Source organism: Lagenorhynchus albirostris, chromosome 11 (assembly GCF_949774975.1).
Source record: "Lagenorhynchus albirostris chromosome 11, mLagAlb1.1, whole genome shotgun sequence".
Classification (NCBI taxonomy): domain Eukaryota; kingdom Metazoa; phylum Chordata; class Mammalia; order Artiodactyla; family Delphinidae; genus Lagenorhynchus; species Lagenorhynchus albirostris.
Window position 1 is genome coordinate 51,448,403 of NC_083105.1, and position 26,031 is coordinate 51,474,433.

At 34.0% G+C, this 26,031-nt stretch overlaps 1 protein-coding gene across 7 annotated transcripts in view; it reads right to left on the minus strand.

Moving 5' to 3' along the window:
• Nucleotides 1–26,031, minus strand: part of LEMD3 (LEM domain containing 3) — an 85,285-nt gene that overhangs the window by 31,381 nt on the left and 27,873 nt on the right. For all 7 annotated transcript variants that reach the window (XR_009543391.1, XR_009543390.1, XM_060165544.1 and 4 more), the window contains exons 2-8: nt 22,185–22,222; nt 17,957–18,023; nt 15,612–15,679; nt 1,950–2,029; nt 1,718–1,863; nt 672–773; nt 461–563 (exon numbers count right to left, since the gene is read on the minus strand). Coding sequence is in view for 5 of the 7 variants with exons in the window: in XM_060165544.1 (XP_060021527.1) it covers nt 461–563; nt 672–773; nt 1,718–1,863; nt 1,950–2,029; nt 15,612–15,679; nt 17,957–18,023; nt 22,185–22,222 (604 nt within the window). In the remaining 2 variants the exon portion in view is untranslated. The remainder of the gene's footprint in view (nt 1–460; nt 564–671; nt 774–1,717; nt 1,864–1,949; nt 2,030–15,611; nt 15,680–17,956; nt 18,024–22,184; nt 22,223–26,031) is intronic.

The window sequence follows — 26,031 nt, forward strand, 5'->3', positions numbered from 1 at the left end:
CCCGCACAAAAGCTCCACTGGTGATTCTGATGTGTTGCTAGGGTAAGAATATTGCTTTAGAATGTGACATCATCTTTTATTTTCAAGAAGTTATTGCTTAATTCTTTTATTTAAAAAGCTTCATTAACAACAAAAGGAAGTATTTTAAAACATTATTAATAAAACATCTCTGGCTGTTCTCTGTCTCTGTTTCCTTATCAAGACAGAATTAAAGGAAATAAGGTAGAGACTGACAACAAAGAATCAAAAGTGTATATTTTGAAATCCAGTTGTCTATTATGCCACTCAAAATCAGGAAGATAATAGATGAAAATTTAGAAAAGAGTTTAAAGTACAAAAATAAAGCCTGTACAATAAAACAGGTCTAGTTGAGAAGGGTCACAACTCTCAGTGTAATTTTCATGACTGCAGAAGATACCAACATTCTGATTTACTTCAACTCATAATGTGTTGAACACACCTGTCGTGAGGCTGTATTAAGGAATTTCGCACATGGGGAATAGGCATGTAAGGCTGTAAATCTTTATTTTCCTGGCAAGCTTCATTATGACTTCGTAAAACATCTGAAAGTAAATCAAACAAATTTACAAATGAAGCAATCACTGGACATCATGTAGTTTATCACATAATGACTATTCTAGAAGTAGTTTAGATTTTTACAAATACTATACCTATAATCTTTACCACCATATCATACATCTGCCTTGTTTCTTCTTCCTCTTTTGTCCAGCGATATTTCATGTAACGCAGAACAACGCAAACCATCACTACACCTGCAATATTTATATATTGTTTTTAAAACTGTGGTCAATGGCATTCAATAATATTCACTGCAACTTGAAGTTATTTTGTCAGTTGTTAAATGTGGTATTAACAAAATAAAGCAAAAAAAAGCCATTTTGACAGTTTCTACAGTGACTATTTTAACTGCCATAATGGGATAATGGAATAAGCCTTCAAGACAGTGGTCTGAATTAGCTACATGATCAAATTACATAGAAAAATTTAATATTAAACATTTCCCAGAGTGTCACTTAATATCTCCAGAAAAACCATTTCTTCATTACGTTGACAACTGAACATTTAAATTCTATTATTTTTTTGAAAACAAAGTAACATAACTATGTTTCACAAACTTTTTTCTTTCAGCATTAAGCTATGAGAAAAGTGAGTCTTATGAGACTGTAAACAAACTACCTCTAACTTTAAGTAACCTGAATTATTTTTACAGGAATTGGGCAGAAAAAAGAAAAAAATATGAGTATCTCCTAAATTCCTGTTATGAATCAAAACAGTCACATAAAATCTAGGAATCTGAATGAAAATTTTAAGTCATTTAATGGTATTTTTTAAATTAAAAATAATTTTAATTAAGTTAATTTCTAATATAGTATTTTAAAAATAAGCTTAATTTTTGTATCTTCCTGTTCTACTTCCTAAAGTAGATTTCTATCTATGCACTAAATTTGCTTTTTCTGTGACATTCACATGACAAAGTTTGATTCCCACCTCTCCTCACAGCACTGTTTTCTAAGCCCTTAGATTGATACGGACATTATAGAAACCCTCAATATTCTTATACCTTACTGAAGACTTCTGGATGCGATTTATAATGACAACTATCACAGAAGTATATTCTCAATCCTGGCATTTGGTGAAATACAGACACAAAAATTCTAGATTACACTGTATCTGCTTTCTCATCCTCACAACTTACCTAAGCATAACAACAATAACCTGTGGGTGACAGTAATAAAAGCACGTCGAAAACGACACCAGAAGGACATCTGTGGTCTTGTGGATTGCAAAAACTGTACATCAACTATATCTGTCAATTCTTCCTCAGGGCCATAACCAACACACCTATTTAAAAATAATTAAGGGAGAGTTTAGAGTCAAAATCACTTCTTAGACTACAAAATGGACAAAGTGGAAACCAAATCCTTTACCTTATTCCAACATCTTTTCCATTTTCCAAAATCCACTGCAATGAGATGTTAAATGTATCTTCATATTCAGGACCTAAATCCTAATAAGAAAAATAGAGAAAATAACTAACTATTCTTTATAATTCATATCCACTTGTTATGTGTAAGTTGTCCTATAAATAACGTACTTTATATAACACTTTAAACTATATAACATAATAAAAATATATTATTCATTACAGAAAAATGAAAGGAGAAAGAAGAAAAAAGTCACCATTTCCCCACCACCCTAAGATAACCACTGAACATTTTGCTATGTTTTCTTTTCATTTTTTTATTTACAGATTTAAAAAAATAGTAATTTTCTTTTCAAGTATCATTGTGATTAAGAGTAAATTAGTCCCCCCCCCTTTTTAATGGAACACTATCTGCAGATGAACAAATGACAATTATTCAGACTTGGATGTTTAACAGCTGTTTTCTCAACAAGTGAATGAAGTTAAGCCCATCAACTCCAGGAAAAGCAACTGATTGTGTTATCAATGACAAAATTCAAGTTTTCAAGTGAAAAGCAGAATTTCAAAAAATGCTCATCCATTACTATGAGCCTAACAACTTCACAATACTTGAAAACCTTTGCAATAAGACTATGCTGTGATATTAACAAATGTGACTTTTGAGCATGGCATAATAAAATGTGTCAACATTTGGAAGATCTGCATAACCAGTGAACCAATATTTTCCAAATGAACAATCATCAGCTATAAAATCTTGCATGGGTAAAAGATCTATTCTAAGTGCAAAACAGACCAAAGGGCTTTAGTATGAAAAGTATGAGTACGAAAAGTTCGCTGACATAGCTTTAAATTCTACATTGCCGCTAATCTTTAAGAAACTACTACTTGTAGAGTTTTGATATTGAAGAATATCTACAATTATCAGAATAGAGAATTAAAATACTTTTCCCCGTTTTGACTACGTATCTGTGTGAGGCTAGATTTTCTTGAGGTACTTCAACCAAAACAGCATCACAATGGATTAAATGAAGAAGCAGATATGAGAAGTTGGTTATTTTTAATTAAGATAGACATTAAAGAGATTTGCAAAAATATAAAACAATGCCACTTCTCACTAAATGTTTTTATTTTGGAAAATATAGTTATTTTCATAAAAATACAGTATTTATGTTAACGTAATAAATTCATTATTCTTATTTTAAATGAATAAGTAAATTTTTAAATGTTGTCTTAACTTTAACATGGCAAATGTATATCTAAATATAAATAAATACATATCTAGCCCACAAACAGATGTCATTTAGAATCATCAGTAATTTTAGGAGTGCAAAAAGTTTAAGAATTGCTGAGCATAAATGGATTATGAATTTTTTAAATCAAAATATTAAAAACAAAAGTGGTATTATATTACACATAGTTTTTCTACTTGCTTTATTCACAGAATGAGGTGGCATGAATGTCAATGTCAGTACACATGGAACAACCTCAATTTTTTCCAGCAATATTCCATTGTGTGGTTATTTTACACTAATCACCCCCTTATTAATGAACATGAAGTGTTTCCAATTTCAGTATACCAAATAATACTGTAAATAAACATCCTTGAAAATTGCTTCATTCAAAATATTTATTGAGGGCTCACTATGTGCCAGGTACTATTCTAGGACCTAGAGATGTAGCACTAGACAAAAAGCTGAAATTCCCTGTGCTCATGGAGCTTGCATTCTATTCAAAAATTATGTCTTTATGTACTTTTGGAAGTGCAAAAAATGAATTTCTAAAAGTAGAAATAAGAAATCACTTTTTAAAATCCCTTAAAAATGTTTATAAGGAATAGCTATTGAATTTTAACAACATATTCTTCAACAGCTTTGGAAATTACAAGGTTCTCATTTGATCAGTTTCCTTCCTAATATGAAACTGGCAGTTATTTTAATATATCAAATTTGAAAGTATAGTAAAGAATTTTATGAAGCAGAACTAATACTGCTAGGCATCATTACTTATGTGTAACTACTACCAGGATTTTCAGATGCTGAAGATAACTACAGGCTATCTGTTATTTTTTTAAGTGTGATAATTTTGGCAATATTTATAAATATCAAAAAATTGTAGCCAATGTAAGTATTTAATTATTGAGAAATGGTTTATATGTGAGATCACTTCAGTGGGATATTATGAATTTAGAAATGATCATGATGACAGCTAAATAGCTATATGCTTTAAAAAGTAAAATACAACATTCAACTTATTTATAACTATAAAAGATATATACTCATTTGAGTAAGAACTAGAAAATAACGAAGAAAAAGTGAATTTTGTTTAATATTGCCCTAAGATGTTATGCGATTATACAAAACAATTTCAGGCAATTACTGTTTTAATTGTTATAAAATTAGAAATCACTTTGTATATAACTAAAAATCAAACAGAATGCACATTCACATACTCTAAAATTAGAGCAGATTCAAGCTTTGATAAAGGAACACCAACAGAACATACTTCTGGTTACACTGCATGGATCAGGATTAGATAAAGCACAAGTTATACAGGATTTTGAAAATCCATAAAGCGATATTAATATGGGTTATTAATATGGGAGCTGAAGACCTTGCGTTGATTCCTCTTTGTAATGTATTGGTTTTTAAAAATGATTTTGTACTCATTTAGTTTCTTTCAAAGACTTCATCCTTCAAAGACAAAGACATGATAGCACCCTTGAAAGATGTGGATATTTTTTAAAAAATCAATGAAATACATACATTGTATTTAACCTGTATTTACATATATGCTCTTCAGTTTGTATTAATACAGTATGCAGAATATTATGACATGTTTTCATTATTACACAGAACTTAGAAGGCTAGACTATAAACATATGTCAAAGAATGTAAAAACAAAGAAATTTCCAAGTTTACTAGTTATATAATTTAAATGTAAAAATTTTAGGAAGCTAAAAACTTTATAAACAAAATTACTACCTTCATTAATTATCCTTAAAAATGTACATAATGGTTCAAATTAACAAGGACACCTACTCTAATAAGTTATGTGGAGAACAAAGAGCTTAACACTTCTGGTTATAAAATACTAAGGACAGAAAAAGGCATCCGTTGTTATTTTTCCCATTTTCTGTTTTCCTTTCCTATGTTAATACCCCTGGATATCCAATGACTACCTGGAATACAATAGAACCATGGAATGTTCCTTTATGAATACAGATTTTCAAAAAACAAATGATAATTTATTTAAAACTTCATTAAAGATTAAAAGGGTGTTGAGTTCTTAAATAAGTTATTACTTCCACAAGTATTCTACATAGTACTTAGAGTTCTACAGTATCATAAAATGGAATTTTTATAGACATAGAAGTTGAATTTTTTTCTGGCTTATGCTAATTAATAGCTCATGTTAACACTGTAGCATACACAGCATCTACCTGATTATAAGAGTCTGAAGTGTTTTACTGTTCACTTTTTGGAGCTACCTGGAAAGCTGTAAGGCAGGGGTAGGCCAACTTTTTTGTAAAGGGCCAGAGAGTAAATATTTTAAGCTTTGCAGCAGTATACACTTCTGGTCTCTGTCACTTTTTTTTTTAAGCAACCTTTAAAAATGTTGTAAAAACACAGCTAGCAGGCCATACCAAAAAATGGCTCACAGGCTGCAGTTTGCCAGCCCTCGAGGTAAGGCATTCCTGTATCATAAAACGCCCATTTTCTAATAACTGATGACAAAACTCAGGAGGAAACTAAGTTTTTAATTTTAAAATCAGGGCTACTATTAACATAATTGCTTATTACTAGTTACTTATAGGCAATAGTTCTGCTAACACACTGCTGATTGCTTCATAGAAATCTTTCTAAATTCAAAGCATGTTTTCCCAAATCTTTAACAAATCTATTTTAATATACTATATGTGTACACATACACACACACCCATGATTCCCAATTACAAATTTACTTATTTTCAAAATAACTAGCCAAAAATGTGTATTTAAAAACCTGTATCAGATGCTTCGAACTTGGATTACAAAGGACAAAAATAATACTGTTTCATGTAAAAGATTCCGTTCATTAAATAAAGTAACAAAACATTTGTAAGGAGGGAAAATGATACTGGTATAGGGAGAAGTCAAGCAAAGATTAAAAATCTATTGGATATAGTTCACAAATGGATAATTTACATGGTAATAATAGCTACGTGGCTTTCTAGTTAGTGAATATTCTGCTTAATTGTGAGATGATATATGCCATACATTAGATGTTACCTTTAAGTAAAATACGACACACAGAAATCAATAGTGAGTATGATTTAATTCTTGATGATTCAGTGGAAACTTGATCTTTCACCTCCAAGAATAACGGAAAGAACATGGTCCTTAGAATCAAAGAGGCCTGGAATCAGATCATGACTCCACTACTGAATAGCTATGTGTATAACCTTAAGCGGAAATAAGAGAAAATAAGTCATTTATGCAGATGAATATACTTTGATCAATTCTTCAGATTCTAAACCCTATTCAGGGTCAGTCCCTTGACCACTTAATAGATGAGGGTAGGGGCTATAAACCCAGGCCTTCCATCTAAGAGGTAGAACAATACAGTGAAAACAGCAAATACTTTGATTCTATTCACAGTTCCATCACTTACTAGCTGGAAGACCTAGTTATTAAACCTCTCTGAGCTTTAGTTTCTTAATAAAGTGGGTCTGATACCACCTACCTTTCCGGATCATTGTGAAATCAAAGGTAACATACAGAAAGTACTAAGATAAATTATACTTGAAATATTATAATTATTATGAAATGTATTCCTCACCCCATTTCTTAGAATACTTATTTTTCCACAAAGACACAATTTTATTAACAGTGATTAGCATTCCAAGCTAGTTCATAAAAAATCTATCCAGCCCATAATTTGGCACATTTGCAGCTATCTTCTTTCCTATTATATTCTTCACAAACCTTAAACATATTGGGTTAAAAATTAAACAGGTTTTGAAAGTGACCTAGGAAATGAACCACCATCCATTACATCATTCTATTGTTAAGTTATCATACAAAGCTCCCACCATTTAACTTAAAAGCAATCTATGTCTTTTCATGAAAATATAGTGCCATGTATTTCCTAAATGTTCCACCAGAGGGACCTCTTAACTTTACAAATCAAAACAAACAAGCTTTCAATCTCAAAAATGATGAATAAAAAGTTCAAGAAAAACACTGGAGAAGTAAGAAAAAGTGTTTAAGTTATTTAAATTAATTGTCACATTTATTTAAATTTCCTTTGAAGGAGAAAGTGGGAGCAATAAAATAAAAATAGAATGTAAAGAATCAAATTGAAGAAAAATTTTAAACATTTTTACTGAGGCTTATTCACTCATTTTACTCCATCAAACATTTACTAATACTGTGCTTAAAATGCACTAGAAGTTGGGGAAAAAATTAGCTTATACCGTAGGAGTGCTACATATTCCCTGGCTCATTTACTCCTGAATGCAAAAGCTTAATTGTGTTGCAGGTGAAACCATAGTACAAATACATAAAAGGTACAATAGATCCCTCTCCACAAGCAGAAAGCCTACAATATATATATGGTCATCATTATTTGATACCAGCTTCGTAGTGGGGTTCTTCCATACTTATTCTAGAACTTGGGTAAAATAAAATATCAATTTTGGATAGACTGTGCTAAAATTATCATTAAAAATTAGAAAGTAATTTGGCAACATATATCAAAAGCATTAACAAAAGTTCTTTGAACAAGTAATTTCATTTCCAGGACTATTTCCTAAGGAAATGATCACAAAATCAAGTACTATAATGCAAAAATTAAGGTACTTTCATAAAACCACAAACCAGTACAATACAATCATGTAAAGAAATATTATCTAGTGATAAAAAGAAATAATTTTTAAAAACCTGAACAATGACATGGGAAAACACTAACAACTTAAAGGAAAAAATACGTAAATATTTACAATATGACATTTATAATATTTATAGTGATACTAATATTGGGGAAAAAATATAAGACTAGAGAAACATGGACCAAAATGAGTGGCTAACCTTAGGTGGTAAATTTGAAATGCAATTTTCCTTTTATTTTCTGTATGAGTTAAATCATAAGCACGGGTTAATGTTATACTGAAAAAATAAGCATTATTAAAAACAGCACCTAAAAGCTTTTATCTAAACCTTAAAACTTTATTTTTTTGGAAAAAACCCTGTTTAATGCTTTTTTTCCTTTTAGTAGCAGTCCAAACTGCATCTTTGGTGGTAACAAGCCATACCAGATTTCACAGCATTTGAAAAGCTAAAAATGGGACTCCAAAAAGAAAAGGTTAACACACACACACACACACACACACACACACACACACACACACACACACACACACACACACACACACACACACACACACACACACACACCTAAATGTATAAGAAGGATATTACCTACATAAAGTAACTTCACTTAACTAATTAAGAAATTAATCCAAAATCTCTTGTAAAAATATACATTAGAAATTCTACTGAATTAAAAAAAAAGGGCAAAACCCAATCTGAAACATAAAATAGTCCCAGAGAAAAGATATTAAAATCTTTTAAGACCAGAATTCTTTAGCATCACTTTTTTTTTTTAAACTCAATACAGGCAGTTCCCAACTAACTCATGCATGGGTGTATCCATTAACTCCTTTGCTGCCAGTCTTCAATCAAACTAATGTCTTGTACCCTACTGCTGCCTGGCTTAGACTCCAACTTGTCCCAACCCTGGTTCTGTGTCCTTCTTTTTACCTTATCCAATCAAATGGCTGGGGACGGGAAAGAGAGGCAGTTAATCATCCTTCCACACCAACCCGACTCTTCTTCAGCTCCAGCTTAACTACTGATCAAGCCCTATCCTGTTCCCAAGCCTTATCCCATCCAACCCTTTAGTCCTTCCTTCAAATACAATTCAGTAGATTTTAAGAGTCTTGAGGTTTGTCTGAAATGTAAATTAATCCTGCTCCAGGAATTTATGACCAATGATAACAGATATCTGTGCCATTACCTCTCTGAGAGATTCAACTGGGAAAAAAAAGAAGAGAAAGCAGGAGGGCATCACTGGTTGGGATCAGTTTTTCCCACTGCCAGAAGTAAAAACATGTTCAAATCATAACGAATGGCTTGCTGGCTTTGGATTCCCACATGCTATGCCCTTTTCCTGGAATATTTGATTCTATGTACCCTTTAGCCTACTCAATCCAATCCCTTCTTTGCCCCCACCCCCATAATATATCTAGCAATTTTTCCATTCCTTAAGACAAAGTCCCATAATCGTAAGCCCTTCTTATTTAGACCTTTTTGGATCCTAATCCTTTAGGTATCCAATCTATTAACTATTACGCTATCCACGAATTTGCCTGTCATCAATGTTCTCATCTAGGTCAAAACTGAAAATGAAGAACAAGGTTGAGAGACAAATCCTGCAGCATGTTATTAGAAAACTCTCTTCAGAGGGACACGGGTTTAATTAGTTAGGAAACACACAAAAAAAGAAGTAAAATTTATTGGAAGTTATTATAATCATCAGGCACTGACCTAGGTACTTTGTATTCTCACAAGTCTCCCAACAACTCTGACAGGCATTATTAAGAACAGTCCCACTTTCACAGTGAGATACAGGTACAGAAACGTAAAGGGACTTTACCAAGACACACGGTTTCTATGTGCCAGTGCTAGAATTGGAATCAACATCAAATCTCCATCATATTATACTGTCTCAACATCTTTTAAGTATCTACATATAAGTTATGAATTAAGTTAAGAACTGAGTCCATATTTCTCTTTTTTGACAAGCATATCATGGCAGATTGTCACTAAAACCTCGCTGAAAGCCTTAGAACTATACTACATTCTAAATTTAAAAAAAAAAAAAAAAGAGGGGGTGGCGTCAGGAAGATGACAGAATAGGAAGCTCCAGACCCTCCTTCCCCCACAGAGACACAAATTCAATAATACCCCTTTGTAAGAAATCTAGAAACCGGTTAAGAGCCTCCTACACCCCAAGCATGTGCAAAACTAGCTGCATGAAGGTAGGAAAATTCATAACACTCACTCCACCGGAGCTCCTTCCCCTGGCATACCATAATGTGATCTGGAGAAAATTCCCAACTCCTGGATTATCCTTGAGGAGGGAAAGAGAAGACTGGAACATATGCCCAATGTTCAGACTTTTCAGGGGCCGCCAGAGGGACTGGCTTCTGTCTTGCTTGAATCTTAGCACTAATAAGTAAGGGCACCAGGTTGGGGGTTGCCAAGAACAAAGGCAATGAACTAATACATACTCACTTGCCACTGCCCCTCCCTGCAGCTCAGTGCAGAAAAGTGGCAGAAAACCCCTAACTCCTGGTTTCTCCCCAAGGAGGGAAAGAGTTGGAACATGTGTCCAATGTTTCAGTTTCTCAGGGAGCTGCCCAAGGGACCGGTTTCTGTATCACTTGTTTCAGAGCACTGAGATCTGACATAGTCTAGATGCCTGGGAGTTGCTGAAAATAAAAAAGAGCTGGACAGCTTCCTGCGGTTCCAGAGAACCCGCAGTATAGCAAACAGACACCAGAGGGAGCAAGAGATTACACACTCCTATAAAAAGAAACCTGCAAAATCTCTCTGGTTGGGAATAACACCCACAGGTCCAGAAAAGATGCATCCACAAAAAAGGTTTGAGGGGACCCCAGAATCTCTATCTGAGCTCAGTGGTAAAGGTCTTCCCCTGCATGAAGGCAGTCTGTAAAGGCTAGCAGATGTGGCTGTGTTTTCAAATGGTAGATCCCAACACAAGGTAACAAGGCACACAAAGGAAACAAGGAAAACATGGCCCAACTAAGAGAACAAAATAAATCTCCAGGAACTGACCCTAAAGAAACTGAGCTATATGAATTACCTGATAAAAATCTAAAAATAACTGTCATAAAGATGTTCAACAAGCTCAGGAAAACAATGCATAAATAAAATGAGAATATCAATAAAGAGAAAACACTAAAAAGAACCAAACAGGAATTTTGAAGCTGAAGAATACAATACCTGAATTGAAAAATTCAAAAGATGGGTTCAAAAGCAGTCTTAAATCAAGCAGAACAAAGAATCAAGGAACTCAAAGATAAGTCATTTGAAATTATCCAGAGGAACAAAAAGAAAAGAGAATGAAGAAGAATGAAGAAAGGCTTAAGGGACTTACTGAACATTATCAGTTAGATCAATACATGCATTATGGAAGTCCCAGAAGGAGAGGAGTGAAAGGAGCAGAAAGCTTATTTGAAGAAATAATGACCCAAAACTCCCAAATCTGGGGAAAGAAATGGACGTTCAGATTCAAGAAGTCCAACAGCTTCTTATGGGATACACAGCAAGGGCAGTTCTAAGAGGGAATTTCATAGTGGTAAATGCCTACATTAAAAAAGAAGAGACTCTCAAATAAACCACCCATCTTTACACCTCAAAGAACCAGAAAAAGAAGAATTAAACCCAAAGTTAACAGAAGGAAATGATAAGGATTAGGGCAGAAATAAAATTTTAAAAAATCAACAAAACAAAGAGGTGGTTTTTTAGAAAAAATCAGCAAAATTGACAAACCCTTAGTTAATAAAAAGAGAGAGAAGCCTCAAACATAATCAGAAATGAAAGAGGAGGTATTAAAATTGATGTCAGAGAAATACAAAGGATCGTAACAGACTACCATGGACAATTACTCATCAACAAACTGGATAACCTAGAAAAAAAAGGATAAATTCCTAGAAACATATAACCTATCAAGACTAAATAATGAAGAAATAGAAAATCTGAAAAGACCTATAACTAGTACAGAAACTGAATCAGTAATCAAAAACCTCCCAACAAAGAAAAGTCTAGGATTCAGTGGTTTCACTGGAGGATGCTACTAAACATTTAAAAAAGAATTAACACTTATGCTTCTCAAATTCTTCCAAAAAATTTTAAGAGGAGGGAACACTTCCAAACCATTTTATGAGGCCAGCATTACTCTGACACGAAAGCTGAACGAAAACACTACAAGAAAGGAAATACAGACCAATATCCCTGATGAATACAGATGCAAATCCTCAACAAAATATTAGCAAACTGAGTTCAACAGTTTTAACAACACATTAAAAGGATCAGACACCATGATCAAGTGGGATTTATTCCAAGAATGCAAGGATGGTCCAACATACAAAAGCCAATCAATGTGATACACACATTAAAAGAACAAAAAATTAAAACTCACATGATCATTTCAATAAATACAGAAAAAGCATTTGACAAAATTCAACACCTTAAATTATTAAAAACACTTGACAGATCAGGAACAGAAGCAAATACCTCAAAATAATAAAAGCCACATATGAAAAGCCAATGTCTAGTATATATTTAACTGTGAAAAACTCCAAGTTTTTCCTTGGAGACTAGGAATAAGGCAAAGATGTCCATTGTTACCATTTCTATTCAATATAGTACTAGAAATCCTAGCTACAGCAATTAGGTGAGAAAAGAAAATGCATACAAATTGGAAAGGAGGAAGTAAAATTATCTGTTTGCAGAAACACGATCTTATACATAGAAGACTCTACAGACTCCACAAATAAAAACCATTACAATTTAAGCAATTCAGCAAAGTTGCAGGATAAAAAAATTAATATAAAAAAGAAGTTGCATTTCTATACACAAAAATGAAAAATCAGAAAAGAAAATTAAGAAAATGTCATTTATAATAGCATCAAAAGAACAAAATACTTTGGAATAAACATTACCAAGAATGTGACAGACTTATACACTGAAAACTACAAGCACTGCTTAAAGAAATTCAAGACACAAATAAATGAAAAGGCATCCTGTGTTCATGATTGGAAGACTTAATATTGTTAAAATGTCCATACTACCCAAAGCAATCTACAGATTCAATGCAATTCCCATCAAAATCTCAGTAGCACTTTTTTGAGAAAGAGAAAGATCAATTCTAAAATTCATATGGAACCACAAAGGATCCTGAATAGCCAAAACAATTTTAAGCAAGAAGAACAAAGCTAGAGGCCCCATACTTCCTGACTTCAAAACATATCACAAAGGTACAGTAATCAAAACAGTATGGTACTGATGTAAAGAGAGACACATAGAACAATAGAAGAAAACAGAGAAGGTCTCATATATGGTCAACTGATCTTCAACAAGTGTGCTAAGAATACACAACGGGAAAAGGATACTTTCTTCAACAAATGGTGTTGAGAAAACTGGATTTCCACATGCAAATGAATGAAACTGAAGCTTTATCTTACACTACACAAAAATCAACTCAAAATGGATTGAAGACTTAAACAGGACATGAAACTATAAAACTCTTAGAAGATGGGGCTTCCCTGGTGGTGCAGTGGTTGAGAATCTGCCTGCTAATGCAGGGGACACAGGTTCAAGCCCTGGTCTGGGAGGATCCCACATGCCGTGGAGCAACTAGGCCCATGAGCCACAACTACTGAGCCTGCGCGTCTGGAGCCTGTGCTCCGCAACAAGAGAGGCCGCGATAGTGAGAGGCCCACGCTTGCCTCAACTAGAGAAAGCCCTCGCACAGAAATGAAGACCCAACACAGCAAAAATAAATTAATTAACAAAAAATAAGGAATGATATTAAAAAAACAACTCTTAGAAGAAAATACAGGGGAAAAGCTTCATGATATTGGTCTTAGCAATAATTTTTTTTTTTTTTTTTTTTTTTGCGTTACGCGGGCCTCTCTCTGTTGTGGCCTCTCCTGTTGCAGAGCACAGGCTCCGAACACGCAGGCTCAGCGGCCATGGCTCACGGGCCCAGCCGCTCCGCGGCATGTGGGATCTTCCCAGACCAGTGCACGAACCTGTGTCCCCTGCATCGGCAGGCAGACTCTCAACCACTGCACCACCAGGGAAGCCCTTAGCAATGATTTTTTAAATATGACCTGGCAATGATTTTCTGGATATGACACGAAAAGCACAGGCAACATAAGCAAAAAGAGACAAGTGAGACTACATCAAACTAAAAAGCTTCTGCATAGCAAAGGAAACAATCAACAGAGTAAAAAGAGGATATGTGAAATGGGAGAAAATATTTGCAAACCAAATATCTGATAAGGGTTAACATCCAAAAGTAAATAAGGAACTCCTACAAGTCAATAACAAAAAATCAGATAACCTGATTTAAAAAATGGGTTAAGAGACCTGAATAAACATTTCTCCAAAGAAAACATAAAAATGTCCAATATGTATATGAAAAGATGCTTGACATCACTAATCATCAAAGAAATGCAAATCAAAACCACTGTGAGATATCACCTTACACCTGTTAGCATGGCCATTATTAAAAAACAAACCAGAACCAAAAGAAAACAAAATAAGAGTTTTCAAGGATATGGAGAAAAGGGAACCCTTGTAAATGTTGGTGGGAATGTAAAATGGTGCGGCCATTATGGAGACCAGTATGGAAGTTCATCAAATTACTAAAACTAGAACTATTATATGTTCCAGCAATCTCACTTCTGGGTATTTATCTAAAGAATTGAAAACAGGATCTAAGAGATATTTGCACTCCTATGTTCACTGCAGTATTATTCACAATAGCCAAGAAGTGGAAAGACCTAAATATTCACCAGCCTATCAATGGATAAATAAAATGTGGGGTATATACAGTGGAATATTATTCAGCCTTAAAAAAGGAAATCCTGTCATATAGTACAACATGGGTGAAACTTGAGGGCACTGTGCTAAGAGATATTAACCAGTCACAGAAGGACAAATACTGCATGATTCCATTTTTACGAGGTATCTACTGTAGTCAAACTCACAGAAGCAGAAAGTGACATGGTGGTGGTCAGGGGCTGGGAGGAGGAGGAAAGGGGGAGTTGCTGTGCAATGGGTACAGAGATTCAGTAATGCAAGATGAAAAAGTTTGAGAGATCTGCTGCACAATGATGCATATATAGTTAATAATACTGTACACTTTAGGGCAGATATCATGTTACGTGTTTTTTTACCACAAAAAGGGGGGAAATGAAGTTTGTATGACATGACTTGTTCACGATGAATGGATGCCAACTTCTAGGGATCAGCATTTCCATCTGCAAGTACTCACATCTTTATGGAATTATCTTTATGGAACTGGATTAACATCAAGCTCCCCAGTAGGGTTTTCAAAATCCACTATCCCCTTTTTGGAAATCAGAGTGACACCTGTCCATCTTAACCTTCTAGTACCTATCCTTTTATCTAGGATTTCCTAGATTACTTACAGTGGTATAGAAAATACATCTGCAAATTCTCTTAGAACCCTGAAATAAAATTATCCCGGGGCAGAAGAATTGAAATAAATGACAATGGTTAGATGCTCACTTGCTTTCTTATATGCTACTTACTTATCTCAATTTCTCTCTCACCAATGGTGTCTGCACCCTTTCCAAACTAATGTGCATTCTCTCACAGAGAATGTTCTAAAACAAACTAAAACAAAAAATGTTGAGTAATTTTGCTTTCTCTATCTGCTCACATTACACCAAACAGCAGGCCCAAGTTTGTAACAGTACAATTAAAGTAATCAAATGCATGGTACTGTAGATATAAGTTGTGAACTTTAAGAATAGAGCTATTAAAATTCTAATTTCACTGCTTACTTTCAAATATGCAGCTGCCTCTTGGACAGAAAGTGTTCTCTGACTAGAACTGCCACATTCATGATCTCCTGGAAAGATTAGCATATTATTAATTTTGAATCAGTACTATGTTAAACAGAAGAAAACAAATATGATTAATCAAACTAGTTTTACAAATTACACAATTATAGATTATATTATTATAATCAGTAAAGAAAGAAGATAAACACTCATTTATATTTTCTAGAAATAAATTTCAATAGGCAATATAAACAAATATTTTTATATCAACCACAACCTTTAAATGTATTTCAGTCTAGATAGAAACATACATTCCTCTTACATTCCCAATGAAATTGTTAGCCAGGGGTAGGAACCATGTCATGCTGATGCCTATCCATAGATCTTGGCACAAAGAAAGCCCTCTATAGATGTATTATTTTTCAAGGGGGAAAATTCATTGTGCTAACTCATACATCTATTAACTAAAACTAATAATTCAAGAGTTCAAGTTTGAATTAAAATGTGCATTTTCGGAGTATTACTAAGCCTATCTTTAGCAAGGAGTATGCATAACTTAAAAAATTATTATAACACAAATCAATAGGGAAATTAGAAGCTTCTACCTATAATCTGGTTTCTACAAATACGTGTACTACATACAAAAGTTTGGAAAACTACATTGTCCTTTTCTTGTAACTATTTATAAAAGAATCCAAAGCCTTTTTTTTTCTTTTTCAGGCTATCTGTGGTTATTAGAGATCAATTATCCTTACAATGAACTTCAATTTTAAGTTTCTCCCACTTGTTTCTTTCAAGTTCTTTTTAAAAAAAAAATTTAACATAAAAGTACAATAATTAAAGTAAAATCCTTGGCAAATTTTTCTATCATAAAAGCAACCATGCTCCTATTTATCATTTTGTTCAAGTAGCCAGATTTTAATGGTCATGGTTGTAAAACAGGTAGAAATACCTATAAGATGAACATGTAAGTCTTCAAACTTTATAATCCATCCTCAGAGATTCCAATTCCACAGATCTGCAGCAGAGGTTGGCAAACCCACAGACCAAATCTGGCCTACCACCGGTTTTTATAAATGAAGTTTTATTGCAACACAGCCACGCTCATTCATGTATTATCTATGGCTGCTTTCAGGCTCTAACAGCAGAAATGAGTAGTTGTGACAGAGACAGTCTATCCCACAAAACCTAAAAAATCTACTCTCTGGCTCCTTCACAGAAAAAAGTTTGCAGACCCCTGCTGTAGAGGAAGGAATCTATATCTTTAAAAGCACCCCAGACTATGCCAATCTAACACACTTCATAAAACACTGCTATAGAGACAGCTCTAGAAGCTTGTAGCAGCAACATGAGGAATTCCATGTAGATTATATACTTCATTTCTGGGTGCTACAGCATACCAAATAAATGTCATCAGTTTGCAGCATATGTATATAACAGTCTGTCAGTCAATGCAAAGAAGACTTTTAGTGATATACACACAATTATTAGCCAAAAAAAAACTGACCAGAATTAAGGACCCCGAAAAAAAACAAAGATTGGTGAGAGGATGGGGAACTGTAAGGATTCTCAATGCTTCCATTCGACCAGAGAAGTTCCACATTCACCTACTAGGTTTCTACCAATGATCTAGTTTCTACAAAAAGATCTGCTACAAACAAAAGTTTGGAATACTACATTTTTCTTTTCTTGTAACTGTTTATATGAAGAGAATCCAAAGTCTCTTCTTTCAGATTATATGTGAAATAACTGAAAGAAGTTAAAAGGTAATAAACAGATAAGGTGCTACTACAGCTTTTATAAATGCTAAACTTCATGCCAATTCACCTATATTATTCTAATTGCAGGTATGTTGCATACCTGAGAACTCTCAAAGTCTTACTAAGACCAGAATATGAGGAAAATGCGATGTTTCAGGAGAAAAAAATTCTGTAATATATTTACTTTATCCAAGGAAATGACACCTATACAATCACCAAAGGAAAATCTGCACTTTTATATTTGAGGATTTTAGTTAATCCACTGCTTACCCAATTTAACTAATATATAAGCTTTCAGAATTTTATTATCAATGCAATAAAAAAAGTGATGACTTTTACCATAGAGTATATATCTATATTTCATTGTATACATATGGCAGGCAGGAAAAAGGCCTTGATTAAACATATCTATACAGATAAAAACCCACTCCATATAAGGACTAAAAACTTCTAAAGAGAAAACACCCCACAATGTAATATAACAACACTGAACTTGGGAAAAACCATTTCTACTGATACTGCATGCTATATATGCAAATTAATTTTCAAAACAGTTTTAGAGACTATGAATGTTAAAACAATTACCTGCAAGCTGTGCCAATCGATCATGAAGCTTGTATAAAGTGTTCATCATATGATTTTTCTCACTTTCCTAAATTTAAAAGAAATTATTATAAAATATCCGATTCCGGGGAGAAAAATGCACCAATTAATAATTTTTATTCGAAAAGAAAAACAGTGAATGAACTTAAAAACCATAGAAGCTACATAATCTGAAAGACAAATTCATATTTAACCAACGGCTACCATATTTTAAAGAAACCTTAATCTAAGAATCTAAACTATCACTCTAAATATTTTACCTTCTTGAGGATGATTGGGAAACTGGCACTAAGGTTAGTGCTAGAAAATGTCTTATATACAACAAACTCCCCCAGCCACCAAAACAATGCTCCCAATCCCCCTCTATACAATGCACGCTCATGTGTATTCTTATGAGACTGTTTTCTTCATGTTTTGTTTTAACCTGCCTCAACCACATAATAAGGGAATGAGTAGTGACACTTCAATTAAATTAACCCTCAACCCCTCCTAGGTCCCAAAGTGGCCCTGTATAAATTTATGAACCATTAAAGTGAAACAAACATTTAATGAGCATCTACTACGAGTTAAGAACTGTTCTCAACAAAGCAAGAAACCCAGGGAACAAGATGGTTCCTGTTCTCAAGGGCAAAAAACAGACTAAACGTTATATTATAGTTGCAAACAAGGTACAATGTAAATACAGAAGATGGAGGGGAGGGAAGATCCATTTATGGAAGAGGGAATATCTGAATCGGGCTTCACAGAAAGAATAGAATTGACCAGCATTCCAGGCAGAAGGAACAGCATGGGCCTGAAGGAATAAAACCTTTGGTTATATTTCTTACATAACCAGAGCCTACTTTGACTCAGCAAACTACTAGAAAAGCGGTTTGGATTCAATGGCTAGAGAGCTCTAGATACCAAGACAAAGCGTTTGACTTCATTCTGAACATTTAGGACAAGAAAAGTAAAACAGAACTGTGCATCAGGAATATTATTCTGACCATATGAAAGGAAACCAGAGCGCAGACTACTGCAATGTCTAAGCACCCTGACAAGTAGTCTAAAGCAATGAGACCTCAATTTAAGAGCAATCACAATTAAGAGAAACTGATACAAGCAACGGGGGAGGGTAGGTTAGGAGAGGGGGTAAGAATAGCTTATCACACTATTTGAAATAAACTCATGATTTATGAGGGGCTACGTCTTTATTATTTCCTTTCTCCTTAAGTTTCTAACAAAATAGGATTACTGTATGAACATGACCAGGAACAAATTCAGACAGGATAGTAAAAAAGCTGGGAAAGTAAAATTCATATGCCCAATGATACGTAATCTCATCCATTTGTTTTCACGCTATATGTTCAAGGACAGAAGAGACAAGTCTGCACACTATGGATGGCACACTATGGATCAATGCAGCTTTAATGAGTGGTACTAGGAAGAGAAAAACTCATCAAAGGCTCCATAATCCTACCACCAGAGTCCCTGGCTCTATGTGAGATGGTTGCTAGAGATAAGTGACATTCCTTCAGCTGACTACTTGCCTTCCAACCCATTTGCTTTTTACCCCCTCAATTCTATCTCAACCTGATTCAGAATCAAGCCAGTCCTTATCACATAAGCTTAAAAATCCAAACTGCAAAAATTAGACATCAAAAAGTAACTGTAGCTGAAATTCAAGATTCTGAAAGCTATGCATCTGTGATAGATTAAACCACAAAATCGTTTTTTAATAAATATGTTCAACATAACAAGATGAGGAGTTCCAATGATACTGTAGGTTGTGGACTTGACATATAAAACCAAGGTAAATCTGATTAAGCTTCAGGACTAAAGTGGTTGAGAGTTTTGAAGTTTGTTTCCTTCCTTAACTGGAAAAGAGACCGATTCCCTTTTCGTTTTGCATGTCCTGATCGTGCCTATCCCCACACCCCTTTCAAAACCAAAACTAAATCCAAAAATTTGACACTGTCCTCTGTGATTACATCTTTAATGAACATCAGAGGCCTGGGAATAAACTTCATCTATTGATTCACATATATTAACCCTGGACTAGGACTTCCCTGGTGGTGCAGTGGTTAAGAATCTCCCTGCCAATGCAGGGGACATGGGTTCGATCTCTGGTCCGGGAAGATCTGACATGACATGGAGCAACTAAGCCCGTGCACCACAATTACTGAGCCTATGCTCTAGAGCCCATGAGCCACAACTACTGAGCCCACACGCCACAACTACTGAGCCCACGCGCTCTAGGGATTGTGTGCTGCTACTGAGCCACATGCTGCAACTACTGAAGCCCATGCGACTAGAACCCATGCTCCACAACAAGAGAAGCTGCCACACAGCAACAAAGAGTAGCCCCTGCTCACCACAACTAGAGAAAGCCTGTGTGCAGCAACGAAGACCCAATGCACCCAAAAAACAAATATATAAATACGTTAAAAACAACAACAACAAAAAACACTGGACTAGACAAGTAGAAGAAATAACAAAACCTAATCATATGTAACTGGATCTCATACTGGATAACATACATGCTATTCCATTCGCATACAATGCATTTAAACGCCCAAAAAGCTCAGCTATAATTTTTTCAAGAATTATTTTTCCAACAGCAACTCATTCAAAATGACCATCTATATATTACAAGGGTGTCAAGTGCCATCCAAATGATCAACTAAATTACGACCTAAATAGTTTTTATGGAACATTTTATTAAGGGGAACAAATCAATTTTGAGAAATAGAAAGGTTCAATAATCTTTAGCACCAATATGCTAAACTAGAAGTAAATCCGAAAAGCGTGTAAATCAAATGTTAAAGTTACTTTCTTACAGAAACTTATATTGGCTTATAGTTTCATTACAAACTTCTTCCATTCTGTCTGCTTTTCAGATTGCCTCCTAATATTCAGCTTGAAATGTGTCTACTGATCACCCTGAAAACAAGTTAAAGATCTACAAATAAATCCATATTTAAAGTAAGCTTTCAAGTAACCTTCCATTAAACAAAAATAATTTTTTAATTTGAAATAGCTACCTTCTAATTGCGTGTTTTGATAAGCTCCAGATTTTCTTTTACTAACACAAATCATTCTCTGAAGCAAAGTTCTCATGCTTGAGGGAAAAACCAAACTGTAGGGTGACTCTACCAAATTTTCTCACATATTATCACCTTTAAATATTTCCCTCTTGTATCTCAGCCAATTTTCTCAAGGATATTTTCAATTTTTGTATCAAGTCCCTGATTAAATGATATTAATGGATTTTAAACACTTAGCATAGTGCCTGGCACAGAATAAACACTTAATGTAAGTTAATTGCCATTATCTTCATTACAATTATTATTATTATTTAGAGATTAGGAACTTCAGGTTCCCCCAAGGGGAAAATTATACAGAAGAAAATAAAGTCTTGTCTTTTCAATGCTCAGTGAGTATATTGTGCAAATTTAAATTATGATGCCAGCAGCAATGTTATACTAAATATGATAAAGTCAACTTTTTTAAAAAAACAATATCACAACAATAGAATACTACAGAAAATAATCATTACTAACAATCTAAAGTAACATTCTATGGATCTGATTACACATTATTACATATCATTTAGTACAACAAATAATGTTTTCTGTACAGGTCTGTATTACTGTCAGTTCCTATAATAAAAAAAAATTAACAACTAATTGTGTATTATAATATAAACTCAAATATCATAATCTTTGGAGTGCCTATAATGATGAATGGTAAGTGAAAACTATTTTCATGTGAGTAAAACTTAGGTTAAAATTAACATTATAAATCCTTTAAAAATAAAAGGAATCATAAATAAGTTGCATAAGACTCTAAATCCTTTGCCTTCCTGACAGTTGAAAAGGCATGCCAATGAGCAAAAAATCGAAAGAGAACAAAAGGAGGGCAAAAAAGACAAAAACTGCTAGGGTACCCAACAATTAAGAAAAGAGGCATACTTTTAAGGGTAAGACCAGATCCCCAGAAGACATGCCACTGCCATTTTACTTGGCAGTGGCTTTTACCTCAAAGTGATAAACAGGTCAGCTCTTAGGTGGAAATCGGTGTCAGATTTAATTATACTGTGGTCAAGGAATACTCAAAAATAAGAAAATTTATTCCCTTTAAAATTACTACTTTTTAGGTGATAGTCATCCTACTACCTTTATCATATAAAACGTAAGACAAAGTATCAGTATTAAGATTTTTTACTTACTTTTATGTTTCCAAATGTTTCATCAAAGGGGTTTTTTACTATCAAGGAAAGAAAAAGAGAGAACTATTAGCATGATTTAAGAATGAGAATTAGAATCCCCCTAAACAAGCCCTCGGAAATGCCAACGTGTACTATGCTAAAACTGAATGTAAACATGCAAACAATATATAAACAAACTGATGATAATAAAGGTTGGGGAACTAATTTTTCAGACTTACTATATTTACCATTCTATGATTTTGTGGTTTGCTCTATAATACTTAGAGTGACTTGGTTCAAGTCCTAGCTCCACTACTTTCTAGCAACGTGGCCTTGAACTACCATCTATTTAGCCACTCTAAGTTGTAGTTTCCTCTTCTGTAATGGAAGGATGTAATGATGATACCTACCTTATACAGTTGTGAGGATTAAATGAGATAAACCATATAAAATGCTTGGCATAGTGTCAAACACTTAATATATGTTACCTATTATCGTTACTATTAATGACTATCATTTCTTCACCTTAACTTGGTTTCTCTTCAAAATATAGACTAAAGGCAGTTACTACTTGAGGAAATCTACAAGATGCTTTAAAACTGAATAATTCATTTAGAATTCTTACTTCCAATGATTAAAAAACAAAACTTCCTAGTCCTTGCTAACATCTGGAAAAGTGGCATGAAACAAATATACACATCAAAGTGGCTAAGAATAAAGTCTCAGTATTAAACAACTTCTTACTTCTAATAAATATTATAAAGAAAGGATTTACCACTTTCCATCCAACCTCCATACATCCACCCTCCCCCAAAAGATACAAACAAGTTCATGGCTGATTATGTAGCATCTCTCTGGTTATTATTTAGAATCTCCTCCTTTTCCTCTATTTTAAAATTGCATGCAAAAATATTCAAAGCTTTCAGATACCTGGATCTCTATAAGCCAGGTCACAACTAGGACTAACTGAGCCTACAAAGTAGTTCACACTGACCAGGTTTCCTTTCTGAGGTGCTTTTCTATTTTTATTTGAGAAAACAGGAAGGCCCATAGGAACCAGGAACTGCCTGATTCTAAGAAAGTTCATGTGTGAGACCAGTTTAAGTTAAAAGGTACAATAAAAAACAAGGCAAAAATGTATTCTTCTATCATCTAAAGGGATTTGGTAATGCATTTTCAGACATCATTTTTCTATAAAGCAATAGGGTTTTCATGCTGAGAAAGAAAAAATTTTGAAAAACAGAAGATCAGAAGTACTCAGTAGGGGACTAGGAAGAGGAATATAGCTTAAAGATTAAATAAAATGTTAAGAATCAGAACATGCTTAGACTAAAAAGATACTTTTTAATAACACTAATTTTAATTAATGTAAAATTTGAACAATTTAAAATAAAGCCATATTTAGTTCAATATACTACCAAAAATGCTTTTGTCAATCTACTTAAAATAAGTTGGTCAAACAATACTAAACAATGAGTATTTCATTTGCCCTCTATAAGAGTAATTCTAAAAAATATTAAAGCATGCAATTCTAAAAACAGGTTTTAATATCTATGAAGAAAGGCCATGAGAGGACCATTTTTTGACTGCTTACAAATTTGTTTCTATTAAAATTATTAAATGGAAAACTAGCTCTTCAAGTATCTCTATGAAAGTATTACTGTAGATTGTGGATGCTCTGCCACTAGACTGCTCTACTATGAGTTTCTCATGACAAGGGATCACATGTATTCAGGTTTGTATGCTTGGAGCCAAGCATAGTACTGAACATACAGTCAGTGTTTGAAAAGTACTATTTGAGCTGTCTAGGCTAAATCTGTCCTTCTTTATTCTACTCTATGTGTTAACACTGAAGCAAAAGTGTTAAACTCTGCAGGAAGCTGGAGAAGGGTACGTTCTGAGCAACTGGAAAGGGAGAGGAATAGGATAACAAAGGGAAAGCCAAAGAGCAGAATAGTAATTCTGTTGAAAAACGTTGCTCTGCCATTTGTATCTTTCTAAGTTTCTGTCTCTTGTCTAATAGGCTTAGATACCCGAGAGCATAACGTATCTGAAAGCCAACAATATACATACCTACTGATAAAAAAATGTTCCCCAACTTCCTGTGACAACTGTCACCTATTAAATTAACAGATGGACCTATTAAATTAACAAAAGTAAATGTAGTCTTGAGGTTAAGTTTAAAAAGGAAACTCCATCTAAAAACAGCAATTTTAGCAAACAAAAGCATTTTTATGCATCTAACTTTTATTCCCCTAAATCATTTCAGTATTTCTAAAACTACATCAGTACTTTTTATCTCATCCACATTACCTACAATTTCTAATGGATACAACAAATATTGTTACCCCTAGTGAAAACATTCCTCCCTCCCCCTGCTAACTAGGCAATTGTAGAGAAGAAAACATATTCCAAAAACATCTACAGCAAATGCCACCTGATTTTTTAGCCTCTAAAAAATGGAAACTGAGAGTAAATTATAGTTCTTATCTCTTATCCTAAAGCAATGATAATGCCAAGTTGGTATTTCAAACTTATTGTCCTTCTATAACCCCTACACCCCGAATAGCTTCTCATTACTGCTTTTTCTCAAATTCTCCTGGTGTGGCCATTTCTCCTTCATTTTTCTTGTTCAGATTATTTCAAACCTCAAATATACCAAACTTTTTTTTATAAATATCCTTAAATTTTGACTTCTCTTCTTCGGACTATCCTAATAATTGTAAAAATCAAAGTCCTAAAAATATTTCTTTAATTATACTACTAGACCCCTCAAAATCGTCCAATGATTTCTCATCACATTTTGCTTCAAGCAACTAATTCTAATCTTGTGATCGTTTCCTACTTACTTTCAAGACACATTGTTTCCTCTCCTTCTCTAAGCCTCTTTCTCTCACATAAATTGCAAAAAAAAGTTACTAGTTTTACTGATCCTTTCTATCAAGTGTAAACTCTTTTCCATTCTCTTAGGCTGAGATCAAATTGTCAACCATTATGAATTCCCAGATAAAAAGGAAAAAATGAAGTATATTATAAATGTAGGTACATTGTTTTTTTAGACATAATGCTATTGCACGCTTAATGGACAGTATAGTGTAAGCATAACTTTTACAGGCACTGGGAAACCAAAAAACTCTTGTGACTCCCTTTATTGCAATATTCGTTTTAGCACAGTGTCAGGAACCAAACCTGTAATATCTCCGAGGTATGCCTGTATTCGCAAAGTATGTTTAATGTTGACCAAATGAACTGATGTCCTCCTCAGGAAGGCCCCATTTTGGTCACTCAGTGGCAATAAAGGGAAGAAAAGTCTGTGATGACCACAGTTCTTTTACAACTCAAAAAGAAAGATGAAGTTTATTCATTTAATAAGTATTTATTGAATAGTTTGTGCTAGGCACTGGAAACGTGGCTGTGAATAAAATAAATAATATCTCTGCCCTCAAGGAGCTTATATTTTAGAGGCGTTAGAAGAGACAATGAGCAAATACACTTTTAAAATATATAGTACGTCAAATGGTTCTAAGTGCTTTGGAAATAAAACAGCAGGAATGGTGCTTGACATGTGAGGGAACTTCTATACTGTTTTCCATAGTGGCTGTACCAATTTACATTCCCACCAACAGTGTACAAGGGTTCCCTTTTCTCCCCTTTTCTCAGATTGCGTTTGAATAGAAACCTGAGAGAGCTGAGGGAACAAGCCGTGGACTGTGAAGGAAGAGATTTATAGACAGAAAGAACAGGAAGTGTACGGGCTGTGAAGTGGCAGCATGCCTGCCATACTACTCCTGGAAATAGAGCGGTGTGGATGAGAGGGCAAGTAGCAAGAAATGAAGTCAAACTGGTAAAATTAAGGGAGTTGGTAGGT